The sequence below is a fragment of the Strix aluco genome, chromosome Z, assembly GCF_031877795.1.
Source record: "Strix aluco isolate bStrAlu1 chromosome Z, bStrAlu1.hap1, whole genome shotgun sequence".
In the NCBI taxonomy this organism is placed as follows: Eukaryota; Metazoa; Chordata; class Aves; order Strigiformes; family Strigidae; genus Strix; species Strix aluco.
This window is the reverse complement of record NC_133971.1, coordinates 26884543-26898243: the sequence shown is the minus strand read 5'-3', so window position 1 is coordinate 26898243 and position 13701 is coordinate 26884543. Positions and strand designations below refer to the sequence as shown.

At 37.1% G+C, this 13701-nt stretch overlaps 1 protein-coding gene across 2 annotated transcripts in view; it reads right to left on the bottom strand.

The window, feature by feature from the left end:
- Positions 1-13701, bottom strand: part of CERT1 (ceramide transporter 1) — a 75430-nt gene that overhangs the window by 25110 nt on the left and 36619 nt on the right. For both annotated transcript variants that reach the window (XM_074811663.1, XM_074811664.1), the window contains exons 4-6: positions 4490-4597; positions 3567-3705; positions 2520-2603 (exon numbers count right to left, since the gene is read on the bottom strand). In XM_074811663.1, coding sequence (XP_074667764.1) covers positions 2520-2603; positions 3567-3705; positions 4490-4597 — 331 coding nt within the window. The remainder of the gene's footprint in view (positions 1-2519; positions 2604-3566; positions 3706-4489; positions 4598-13701) is intronic.

Genomic DNA, 13701 nt, shown 5'->3' with positions numbered 1-13701 from the left:
ACCAATAAGTTTAAATACCTTCATAGTACTCTTCCTAGCTCTTCACTCAATGATCCTCACATGGGAACATGTTAGAAGAACATGGGAAAGAAAAAGCCTCCCTATTCAAAACAACTTCATAGTAGTACACAAATCTCTATAGCCATGTTAACTTTCTCGTCCTGTCCAGTAAAGGTGCAGAAGGGAACAAATTTCAAAAGTTAGTGTGAATATGGTCCCTTAAGTCGATCTTGAATCTACTGATTTGAGCACTGGATTAGTGTACTAGCGGTTTGAACAGTAGGCTCAAACACTCGTCCTTATCATAGTACGCGAAATAATAGGTTGAATCCATGCTTCTCACTTGCTGGAGCACTGACTCCAGAACAGCCCCAGAATAAACAGGCAACCACTTCTCAGTTACAGTTAAAAAGATTGTTCCAGTCCTTCCAGGACTGGATAGGGACTTCAAGAAGGGAACCTGAAATATGAGAAACCAAATAATCTTTACAGCTGCTCTAAGGCTAAGCTTTAGAAAACAGTGAAGTTGAAATGAAATCTTTAATAATCGGTTAGTCTGACTAGTTTTCTGCCCAACGCATGGGCATGGCTCTCTAACGTGAGCCATCTACTTCTCCCACTGCATCACTTATGACTTTTGATTGCACTTTACTGCAGACTATTTTTTCATTTCTAATCAAGCTTTGCAGCACTCAGCTACTAAATATTTAATGAATGTGGCCCTTAGAAATCAAACTGAGGCACAGAAAAACTAAAATGGAGATAAAGCTTTTCATAGAAATAATTGATGGAAAGTGAATTTAATGGAATCAGGAATCATAACTGGAATTAGAAGTTCTGCAAAAAGCAAGTGGTTGCAGAAATTTTCTGTAGTGAGCTATAGTGAGTTTATATCCAGATATCCATAATACATTGCAACTTCTTAGCATATAAGTTCCCACAGACTTGATACAGAACTTCTTACAAAATTCCTCTTAAACGGCTAATGAAAAAAGTTACTTTGCATTTAAATATTCTAAGATGACCAGATGTACTAAAAATATAAACTTTCCTAATGACATTCCCCATATTGTATGTGCATATATAGCAGATAAACCAAAAGAATGTAGATATGAAGAAATGTTCTAAACATACATTGTTCTAAAGCTGAAGCTCCTACATGATCCTACAAAAACTAAGTTTGATGAAGACATCTCTTTCAAAATGAATCATGCAGTAAAATTAAATTCTCACTTAACATTTTTTAAAGAAGGCCTTTTCAGTTTTCTGAAATTTGCTCTGACTTAACAGTCCTCAGAAAAATGTACACTTATACACACAATAGGGTTAGTGGAACTGTGCACTTGCTTACAAGTGAGCATTGCAAGCTTGTTTATCTTTGGTGACAAGAGGCAAGAAAGATTTATTCAAAACTTCAGGGTTATACGCTACTTAACCTCTGAAATCAGCATTATGATTAATACTCAGTAGAGCAAGCACTTTATATAATTGAAAAAAAATCTATTCATATGATGAATTCTGGAAGTATCCTGAAAGCTCCTTCCATTTCCTTTCCTCTTTCCACGTAACAGTTTTGGCTATACTCTAGAAAGAGCACTTAAATACAGCAAGGAAAGATGTAACATATGGGGACAACAGCCAATTAAAAACAAAACAGAAGACACAGAAAAGGTTTATTTCAATCATATACTTTCCAGGTTCTTGATCAAAGTGCTTACAATTTTAAAAACACTTTTGCTTTGGAAGATTCCATCACATCTGAAACTGGAGGTGGTGCAACTCCGAAGTTTTGCAAATCAAAGTAAGAAATACCTTAGGACTGAATTGTCAACATCTAGAGAATGTAAACACTAAAGTATTTCAGTCAGGAAACAAAAACTCTAAGAAGAATGCAAACAGATTTTAAATGCATACACAACTTCTGCCAGGCCAGAAGTATCAGATTTCTAGAACAGCTACTGCATGGATGGAGCACAATAACTAGATCAATATAAGATAAGAGTAAAAATCAGAATTGTGTTCATTGTAACAACGGGAAACAGTAAAAAAGTGCTAAAATTGTTATGAGTGAGAATCAGTAACAAAGTTGACTTAACTATTATGTAGCCATAGAACTTGGAAAAAACATACTGGGACATACCTAACTGGAAAAGCACTGTGCTCCGCCACACTCCTGAAGCAGGTAACACTTAAAAGAAAAACTGCAATTACGTGTTACAAATCTCAGTTGCCAATATCTGAATGATGCAGCTGTTTCAACAGAATTTTGTAGTGAAAGTGGCTGGACATGGAATAGGAAATCCCAGCTTGACAAGCTTGCATTAATAGTTGTGTGAATTAAGAGTAACTCAGAGAATCATGAAAAGCAGCTAATGAATAACATAAGAACTTCCTGTCACATACATTTAAATAACTATTCTTGCCAGTTTCTGCTTAGAATAGAGTATAAACATCTGTCTCGTATCAGGCTTATCACAGCATTCATATGAATTGTCAGTGAAAAAGTGGGACATACTTACATTTTTCCTTACTGCTGTTACTGTTATGTAAAAAATCCCCATCAGAACGCATTGTAGGGAAATCATCTTCATCATCTTCTACCACTAAATTTGAGAGCGAGTGTCATGAGAATGAGAAAGGTTGTGCAACTCTTTAGTGTGCAAGAAAGAACTAAGAGTATCTTCATGGCTAAGCAGCATTTAAGATGTTTTTCTACAACAGTCATGAACACACCCTCTTTTTTTTTTTGGATCCAAGATCGCTATCAACATTACTTTCAGAAACCATCAGAACACTAACATTTGCTCAGTGTTGAAGTTTAACATTCCATTCTATGGTAACAACATTATTTTGGTGGTACAGCTGGATAGGCAGGGAGTCACTGTTCAGCAACTGCCTACTCTTCTATACTATAAAGTTCGCAAAGAAGTGGTATTGTACTACCTAATGTTTTCTTACTACCAAAAGTTTCAGGCTTCCAGAACAAACCCAGGGATGAATTTAAGTGTCATATCCATGCACCCTCCTAAAGCAAAAAGCTGTGCTCTGAGAAGAGCAATTCCGAGACATGTAGACATCCACACCTGAGTCTACTAGGGCTTCAAGTGTGCATTCAGTGCTCTAGTTCCAGCCAATACATCTTGGGGGCATTCATTATGGCATCATCTTTGCCTTTTTTAAAGAATATATTGTTTCTATCGAAACTAATATCCTATTGTTTTTTCAAACTAAAAGGTAAGAAACACAGCGATAAATTAACTTCAATTATTTACCCTCACAAGATTAATTCTTCCCTAACAGCAAATCCTTAAAAGAGCATTTCTTTCATACAGGTGACAGCTACAGGTTAATATTAAGTTAAGCAGATTTTTATGGGACTCCAGCTTCTGAAGTGACAATAGTTACACTGTTCATGCAGAAATATCTGACTCCTATACTAAAGAGTAAATTTAAGGTACATGTTTTATTTATATGGCTGTAAATGCTATAGTAACTATTTCAAGGGCTATTACTGTGTAAAAAGCTAAATTCTATGGAGATAAAGAGTTTTTCAGCTACAGTTTTACCTTTGTCCCTCTGGAGTTCGTCTTTGGAAACTGCATCCGCACAGGCATCAAAGTATTTCTGTAAAGTATCAACTTGTCTACACAAGATGTCTCTAAAGGTTTCCATTTCTGCAAGCTTCTCCCGTAAGCTATGGCCCTTCTGAAAATACAAGAGAAAAAAGCCTGAAATGCTTCTACATACTCAGCAATAGTTCAGTGCATAGATTAAAAAAATTGGATTTCTGCACCTATGAAAACCAAATTCAAGTACACTAAGGACATTTTAGATATCAGCAGCTATGAAATACTGTTAATGTTAGAAGAAACTATACAAGTGTTCCCTATTCATTTCGTCCACTGGTATCAATTTTTCCTCTTGACTGCATCTGCTACTTTAGAGCACTCAAAAGCTCATTAAAAATGCAATCTTGCATGCTACCAACTTTATGCCTATTTCACCAGAAACCAGTCAGCTCTAGTTTAAGATCTCTGTTCCAATCTTTAGTCCGCTTTAGTGTGTTGCTCCTCTTCTGTTTTCCCAGAAGTACAGCTCACACAAGCTCAGATGTTAAATATTCATATGCATGAGACAAGGAAAGTCATCATTTGTCAGTCAGTATTAATCAAATTTATTAAGTCACAGAATCAGCATTCCTTTTCACTTAGAGGGCCTGATATTCTGACACAGACTAGGAAAGGCTAATAAATGCTCCCACAGGTTTTACTTTCTTGCCACTGGAAGACGACACCACAGTTTAAAAGGAATGACTGCACAAAGGCACAAGAGAGCTTCCTGTATGATCTGTTCATCATATGATGAATTACTAACGTAGTAAATCAAATATTTTTCTATAATTGTGTGAATGAGTCTTCACATAGGTTATTTATTTTCCAGTTGCATGTGTTAGTTACACACTAATACTAAGAAAAATTTATTCTCTAACCTTGAACGAAGAGGTGGATGTTGCAGAGTATCCACTTGCTCCAGAAACAAGAGACACCATGGATCCATGACGTCGTAAACTTGACTCTGATCCATAGCCAGATTCAGTCTAAAAAACACAACACACAAAACTACAGTGCTGAGGCTTTTAATAAAAAAGAAATCATGAAAGTGAGATTAATGCAATTTCCTCCGAAACCTGTCCATTTGCTTCTTATCAGGAAACTGCAGGGTTTTAAATTGTGCCTGCATATTTAAGATGTTGATGCAGCATCTGCAAAGTTACTACGAATCTATTTTGTTACCATAATGATCTGTAAACAATTAGTTATCCACAACCTATTATATGCCTCCAAAAGAACAAGGCAACATATATTCAAGGGTTCAAAAAAGGGACAATGTTCCATTAGTTTGGTTTACGTAATCCCTACCAAGCAATTTTCACACAGCGTTCAAAAACCTACAGTAGTCTATAATTAATCAGGGGATTAACATGGTTCAATTTGAAGACAGCCTCAATCAATCCTTCCAATCATTCACATAGTGCCATTTTATTTCTAAAAGCAGCAAGATAGAGATCATAGAAAAACAGACAATTACTGCTATCAAGTTTTTTTCTTCCTTGTTCCAGGCTACTTTAGCAAAATCTTTATACTAGACTGAAATTATTTTTTACAAAGAACAAACATCTACATAAAACAACGTAAGATACTAAAAGCAAGATGTAGAAGACAATAATAGAAACTCATTAAATAATGAAAAATTATCTTGATTAAACTAACATTAAAAAAATCTAAAAATAACAAAGTTTGACAAATTTCCTCACAAATCAAACAGAAGCAGATACTGAGGAACTGGAAGAAAGTATTTCCCTAAAGGTTAACATAAATGGCCTGTACATGGCAAAGGAGAATAAAACCCCTGAAAGAGAATGTAAGAAATAAACAGATGGTTCAGAGTAATATTTGAAATACTGTTAATAGGTAAGTTTGATCAAGTAGACAGTGACAACGTTGTGAAGGAGTGTTGACAGAAATAAATTCTGCAGTAGCATAGAAATTTAGATGGGGCAGGAAGAAGGGGAGACAAATGATACAGAACAAACAAGAAGCAATGATGAAATTCTAGCTGTTGTACTTTTTCTATAAAAACTGAAAACTGCATAGGCTTTGGGATGGCAGGAGAGTGCTGATAAACAAAGATGCAAACAAACTTAGAGTACTGGACAATAATGCAATGTGTGGGATAACATATGTATGTTTAGGTTACAAAGGAGCAGTGGCAGAGAAACACAGTTTTAGAGAAATTAAGGTATGACTGAAGAGAGAAATGTGAGACCCAGAGTTGTCAGCACAGTTCTTGAACAAACATTTCTGAATGAGATTATCCAGAAAAAACAAGCAAGAAGGAGCCAAGAGTCAATTTCTATCTGGCCCATTTAAAGAATCAGGTGGAATCAGTAGAGAAACAGGATGAGTATCTAAAGCAGAAGCAGAGTTGAAAAATGAATATGATCAAGAAATGCAAGTGTAGTTAGAAGGAGGTACTCCAATAAGTCTTGGTGGAAGCCAGCAAAGTGATAATCAACTTAGAATTAAAAAAAAGGGTACTTGAAAGTTCAAAAGTTTTAATGAGGCACATCTGAAGTTCATTGCTTCATTTAGCAAAAAATTAGAAATACTGCAACTTATCTGAACTAGCAGAAATAAAAGTTTATGTTTAATGACAGCTTAGAGTGAAATGATAGAATACAAGACAGTTTCCTTATTAAGTCATATTATAAGGATATATTGATCATTTAGTAATTTCTGCTATAAATCACGCATTTGAAGCTATTTTATACTGAGCAACAGTCCTAAAAAATAGCTAAAGTGCTAAAAGCTCTGGTTTTAAAGAATTAGTCCTACTATTTATTTGTTTTAAAACTTGGCTTTAAAATATCTATTGATATAGGCTTTTTGTTCAAAACATTCACACTGGATATATGGGCCTTTTTCAGAACATTAGTTCAAGTGTTAAGCAGTATACCCAGTTTTAGTAATGTATCTGGGATACTGGACCACATTTTGAATTGCAATGCAATTAAGTGCAAAGATTATACCTTAGCTCACTGGGTTGTAACTTTAAGTATAACAGAAATCAAATAATGAGGGTTTGATTAGGGTTTTTGTGCAAATACTCAAGTAAGGGCTTTTGGCTCTTTTATGGACTTTAAGTCCTCCAAAGGCTTGATAAGTAAAAATGAAGTAGGTAAGGGAATAAAAGGATTTTTAAAAGGACAAGTAAGTTTTGGGCATACAATTATTTCGTTTCGGAAGTGTTTAAGAGTATAAACCTCAAAAGAGCATTTTCTAAGAGTCAAACATTTTGCAGCATGAAACATTTCTTTTAAAATTTCCTCTAAATGCAAATCTAAAAGTTCACTGTTTATTGGTAACTTCAGCGTTTACTTATTCATATGCTACAAATATTAAGATGTCTGAATGTCAGTTTGACAGGGGGACTCATTCTATTTTCTCTAAGTTGTACACACTAGAAAGAAGGTAAAATTTCAGTTCTACAGAATATGACTTAACAGATCAGCTTCAAAATGCAGCCAAAATATCCACTGCATTAAGGTCAGAGCATTTTAACTAAGGACAGCAAATGTCTCCCGATTGCTTTCTCCTTCAACTGAGAAAGACACACCTACGCAAAACCTGGATTTAAGCTTAGGAAGTGAAATTTCTGAATTTCTCTATTTGAAGATTTAATCAAAGTCACATCTTAATAGTATTTATAAGAACAGAACTTATAAGAATAGATGTAACAGAAGTAGAAAATCTGGTGATTTATATTCTACATTTGAATTAAATACTTTTCTTTCAAATATTACCCATACAGTCAATGATCAGTTAATTTACTTCACAAAATGAAGGTGAGGGTGAAAAAAAAGACTTCTTCCCTTATCAATATGTAAGCTTTATTTTTTTATGGTACCTTTTCAGCAGTGTATTTATTTGACTGTCATTTATGCTGGTGATAATTCCACTAAAACAGTTTACCTGTGCTTCATAATCGTATACAAGACAGCATACACAGCTATCAGCTATATACAACTATCAGGTTGCAAACCCTACCAACAAAAAGGTGCTATGTAAAAAGCATTTAGGCAGTTTTAACTATTTGCAACCATGAAGCAAACTCAGCAGATGGAACAGCAGACTGAACAGCACACAACATGAATCCAAAGCATGTGCATTTATGGATCATGTTCACAAAACCACCGTAATTCTGTTTTCATAATCAAGGGGAAAGAAATGAAAATTATATCAAGAATACTTATTTGTCCAAAGAAACAGAAGGTAAGTATTCCTTTATAACTTATGCAGAGACAAGCCACGCAGCTCACAGCAGACACATGCAAGCAGCTTAACACAAACAATGAAAGAAAACATCGTGCAAAGCCCCACCATTCTACTACCGCAACATCTAAACGAGAGCAGGTCACTGCCGCATTTATATCTTGCAAAGCAGATCATCATTAACTATTCACTGCAGAAAAATGCAATTACATTGAAAAGAGGAATGTTGACACAAGCTTCTTCTGTTTACACAATTTAATTTCCCAAGATAAAAACTGGAAAAGCAGGTGGAGTCCATATGATAGAAGCTAACAGTCTTTGCTTGAAAACAAAATAACTTCCAGAAGTTGTATTAATTCATACCATCAAGCACTAATGATAAACTACCATGCTCAGTATATAGATGCAGTTCTTTGAAATTCCATGCATATATTATAGCTTCAAAGCTACACTAAAATTGGCATTTGTTAGTACATTGCAACACCTTCAGCTTTCTAAGGCGGTGCACAAAATCCATTTATCCTTTTATGATAGATGAGAGGAAAGAGCCACATGATCCAAAGCTTCATGTGATACTTTACTGGAACTGGTCCTGGTATCAGCAACAAGGCAGTACTTCCGAAAAGCTGTTTTCAGTAAAATAGCTAAGTGTTTGCAGAATCATATTGCAGACCTCCATTATGGCTCACACTGATCCGCCAGTTAAGGATTTCCTAAAGTGGGTCAATAATACTCTTGAGTAAAGCACAGACTCACAGGAAAGCTCTCCCACTTAAAAAAAAAAATCAAATAAAGCAGATTATTCTCCCATGTCTTCAAGGAATTTTTTTGATTATGTCTCAATTTAGTGCCTGTCAAGCATTTCCAATCTGTTTGTCTACCAAGGCAGATATTTTCAGTTAGCATTATAAATTATTTATTATTTTACATAACACTAGCAGCAGGCAGCTCCTCCCTCTAAGGCATATGGCTCACCCTAGGAGGTGACGGAACAGACATTAGGATACTGACTCTAATCGTGCTCTCTGCAGTATTTGTGAAAAATCATACTAAAACATCCAAAAGATCAAACCACAATATCTTATAAAAAACAAGAATGTAGAAAAAAGTAAACATGCAAAATGAACGAGTTGGAAGGTACTGTGAAAGACTTGGTGAGGACTAAGCAGCCAAGCCCTGTAAAACGTCTATGTTCTGAGGGCAATTTTTAGACTTGTTGCAAATCCTTCAACATATACTTGAAGGGTTACTGCTGAGCTATAGAAGGGCTACCTAGGGATGGCTGCAGACAGTTAATAACACCACAGACACTACATGTAGGGCAGTCTGGTATGCACTTCTGAGGATTGAAGTTAAAGATACAATTAACATGTGTCTGTAGGCCTAATTTTTCAATTGTTCCACAGCTGCTGACAATGAAAATTTAAGGTTTCAAAAACAAGGTAGTTATTAGCAGGAAAGCAGAGATGGGAATTTCACAATTCAGGTCACAGCAGCTGGATGATGATTGCCCCTGCCTACAGTCCTGCCAAACACAGTGCAGGAGACTACATAGTAGAAAGCAAAAAAGCTTCTAATGTGACCTTTCTTTGCAACTGGAAAAGGAAATGTAGACATATTTTTCCTCCAACAGTGATAAATGTTGCAATTCCATAGTAAGTAAGCATACTATGTGCACAGGAGGAAAAAAACAGGAATTCTGAGTTTAAAAATAAGTATAAGACAATTGAAAAAATAGAAACTATAGCCCTAAAATTATTCTGCTATACTCACTTGTCCAATCTAAGTAACAATTATCTTTTGGGTCTTTACTTCTCAAACTCCATATACTTTTGCTAAGTCACCATGTGTTGCCCGCAGAAAATAAGCCTCTAGCAGCTGCATGAACTACAGTAGCACATAGCCTGATAAGACCTGGAACTACACACTGCTTTCTAAAGAAAGGGAGAGGGCTGAGAAGCAGTATTAACACAAATCATTGCAGAGAGAAGAGAATGTAGGTTGATGAAGAGGCAACTAAAGGCAATGACTGGCCTTTGATAATCTTAATCCATGCAGTTTACACCCATGTTTAATTACATGGATGTGCACTGTTTTTCTGTGAATTCTCTTGACTCAATGTACACAGGAAAACTGTTCACCAAATATTATTCACAGAATCATCTAGGTTGGAAAGGACCTTGAAGATCATCTAGTCCAACCATTAACCTAGCACTGACAGATCCCAACTACACCATATCCCTCAGCGCTATGTCAACCCGCCTCTTGAACACCTCCAGGGATGGGGACTCCACCACCTGCCTGGGCAGCCCATTCCAACGCCTAACAACCCCTTCTGGAAAGAAATGCTTCTTAATTCAACACCTTTAAATACTAAGATTCCACAAAATCTGAATAGGGAGATACAGGCACTCCAAAAACAGACTGAAGAAGAGCCAGGACACTGAGCAGAAGGACATGCAAGACCCATAGAGAAGGTAAGCAACAGAACACCTTTACCATCCTGCTCCTCAGGCTTGGGAACCATTGTGTCAAAGTGTGAATTTACAGAATAAAACTATTCCCTGAGCAAAAAGTACCAAAACCCAAGCTGTCAATAACTGCATCCTTCTGTATATTTAGCAATAAATATAAGCGGCTTGTACTGCTGGGCCATGAGGCTATAGCAAGACTGGAGAGGGCTACATTTGTCCCTCCTATGAATCTGGGCTGTCAGGAGAGGCTCAAGTAGGATCTGTAGAGCTACACAGGAACTAGAAGTCTCCACGCTGCTATTGCACTCTGTCAGGAAAAGCACTGATGTTCTGGCCTCAGCTCCCAATGCACTGAAGTACAGGTTCTTATTTGCCTTAATGCTTTCAAAGCTAGAGGAAATAGTCACAGATTTTAAAGAATGAGTTCATTCAAACACATACTGCTCGATCTTGGTTTAAGGATAGTCCTTGTGCAACTGTGCCTTTGGAAAACAGAAAAGTTCTGATCCTGACTGAAAGCACTTGCCATACGGTTCTTTTTAACAGTTACACAAAATTACATAACAGTTATATTGCACTTAATAGCTGTCCTAAGTATTACTACACCACCGCTGTGTATGAAGTTCGAAAGGGGGCGTTGCCAGGGGCGACGCACAAGAGCTAGCGCGCAGGCGAGCGCGGGGCGGGAAACCCGCGGCAGCGGCCCCGGCCCCGGCCCGGCGCGCTGCTCCACCACGCGTCTGCTAGGGGCGGCGGCGCCCGCGCCCTGCCGGCACGGGGCACGCGGGGCGGGCGCCGCTGGCGTCGGCAGCCCCGGGGACGGGAGCGCACGCGGCGTCCACGCTGAACAGGCGTTTAGGGAACACCCTCCGTGAAGCGGCAGGGAAGGAATGACGGCCTCTCACTCCGCTTGGTCGGTGGTTTGGGGTTTTTTCAGCCTATTTAAGGTAGTATCATCTCTGCACAGTCAGTGTTACACTGAGGAATCTTGGTCCAAAGACCATAATCTGATTTCAAAGGACAGACCATGGTAAAACAGCAAAGATTTTTGTTTCACCTTTGTGGAAAGCGACTTGTTGCAGGTCAGTCAGTTTTGGTCCTAGACTTCAGAAGCATACACTTTGCCTATTCAGAAGAAACATTTTTATATTAAGAGACCCTAGAATTCAGTACATGTGCAAGCAAGGTTCTTACTTGCACAGGAGAAAGTATGCTACAGAAAGGTTTACGGCAACACAGAACAAATCCATCAGCAGGTTTATCAAGCAGGAAAACTATCAAAGAAATGATTCTGCAAAAACCACAAAGATCATTAAATCTCTTGTTCACCTGGTGCAGTTAACAGTTCTCTTGTCACTGCTACACACAAGAACAGACTTTTTCGCTCCACTCAATCTTCAGACATTCATCTAGCCATCAAATAGAAATCTCTATTAAATGCTTGGCATACCTCTGAGTATGCAATAGGTAGCAAGCACTGGAGGGCAGAGAAAGTCTGAACTGTCAAAGATAGAAAAGTCCATATGATGTTTGACACAGGAATTAAGAAAAATTGATTTTAAACCCAAAGGAAAACCATGAGAACACATTCAGTTTAAACTACAGTCTAAAAACTGTAATTTGTGAGAAGGCAAGGAAAAAGCAGAGTTTACTTTCAACACAGTGCTTGTTTTGCACCCTATCAAATCCAACACATTTTTCTTGACTTTCAAAACCTATTCTTCTTAGTCCTTTCTTGCTGTAGCTGCTGTTTTCATCAAGTCTCAACACCCATTTCTCTCAAAGCAAGGGGAGGCTGACGGAATCCATGGCAGTCAAACAAAAAAGGTTATATGAAATAAGGGACTCCCCAGGACATGCATCTTTCTGTCATGTTCCTGATATAGCTTCTGATTCCTGAAGTTGTTCAGGGTTGAAGTTTCATAAAAATAGTCCTTCTATTTGTGTCAAAACCATGCTTGTTTAGAAATGAAGTCCAGTCTGGTTTAAAAGCTCTTTATGCACATTGATCCTGCCATCAGTGTAAGTTCTACACCCATTTCCAACCATACCTCAATTTGGCAACATGTCTTAAGCTCAAACTAACTAGGCAATAATTCTGTCCAGAAGTAATTTGTTTTTTTCCAAAAAATTAACACAGTAGATAGAAAGTATCAATTATAAAGTTCTGAAAGGACAATTAGATAAACAAAGAACAGTTCTGCATGACAACCAGAAAAGAGCTTACACAAGAAGAAACATTTGCAAGTCAAACACCTGATACACAATGGAGGTACCAACATTGGTAAAAAAGTTAAATGAAAACATGAATTGGTTTACAAAGACTAGCACTACCTGATTCTATAATTCTCATGTTAGTCTGTGGGTCAAGAACAAGTCTAACATGATAAAAACAAAATACTAAACTGAAATTATGTCTAAACATTTGAAGTGTTAAGATCTACTCCCAGATACAGAAAGGCAAAGATACACACCTCAAAAAACTTTAGAAGCAAATTTTGATCATGTCAAGAGCTCTGTATGATCCAGCATCATGTAAAGAGCTCATCTAGATATCCAAAAGGATAAAAATTCAGATCATTTCCAAAAGCTCGTTAAATCACCAACCTGAAGCATGAGAGTACGTCCTCCCATCACAAGATATCATAATACACTGCATTCTAACAGATCAGGACTGGGCAAATTAAATTTCCATACACCCACATTACTTCGGTGTCAGTTTATTTATGTATATGCATTTGAAAAGATACCAGTTCATGTGTTTAACCTCTACCAAGTTAATATCCTGTGTGACCACTAGAGGGAAACAGAAAAAAGGAAACAGACACGTCTAAAGGTTACTATTGGTCAAAGCCCGACAATAACCCTTACCCTGTTTCTGCTTCAGCCCCTGTGCATATAAACCTCCTTTCCTTGACAATTAAAACCAGAGTAGTTTTACCTTTAGCCTTTATAATTACATTTGAGACACATTGCTAAGTGAGGATGAAGTTTTCCACACAGTATGCAAGACAGTAACAATGACAATTATTGCTGAAAGAATGACAGTGAATTAGAAGTTTTAATAGAGATTAATGAAATTATTCTGGTCGCACCACTCAGTTCAAAACAGTGAATCAACTAACAACACGTTAATTTCCATTTAAGGTTGTCCAAAGTCATTAGCACCAAATTAAACACACTGACAAATGTTTAGGCACAGATTTCTTAAAACTCAATCTAACATGAAGTAGTTAAGCTCAATATAATTTAGCCTTAGAAAAGAACATTTAATACATGATACACAGAACAAACTGGACACCTCTGTCTCAAGTATCATGTCTGAGTAGACTCTTCTTCACATTCAACTGCTCTGCCATTAGGCTGCAGCTACCAAACATACAGCTAATTGTGAA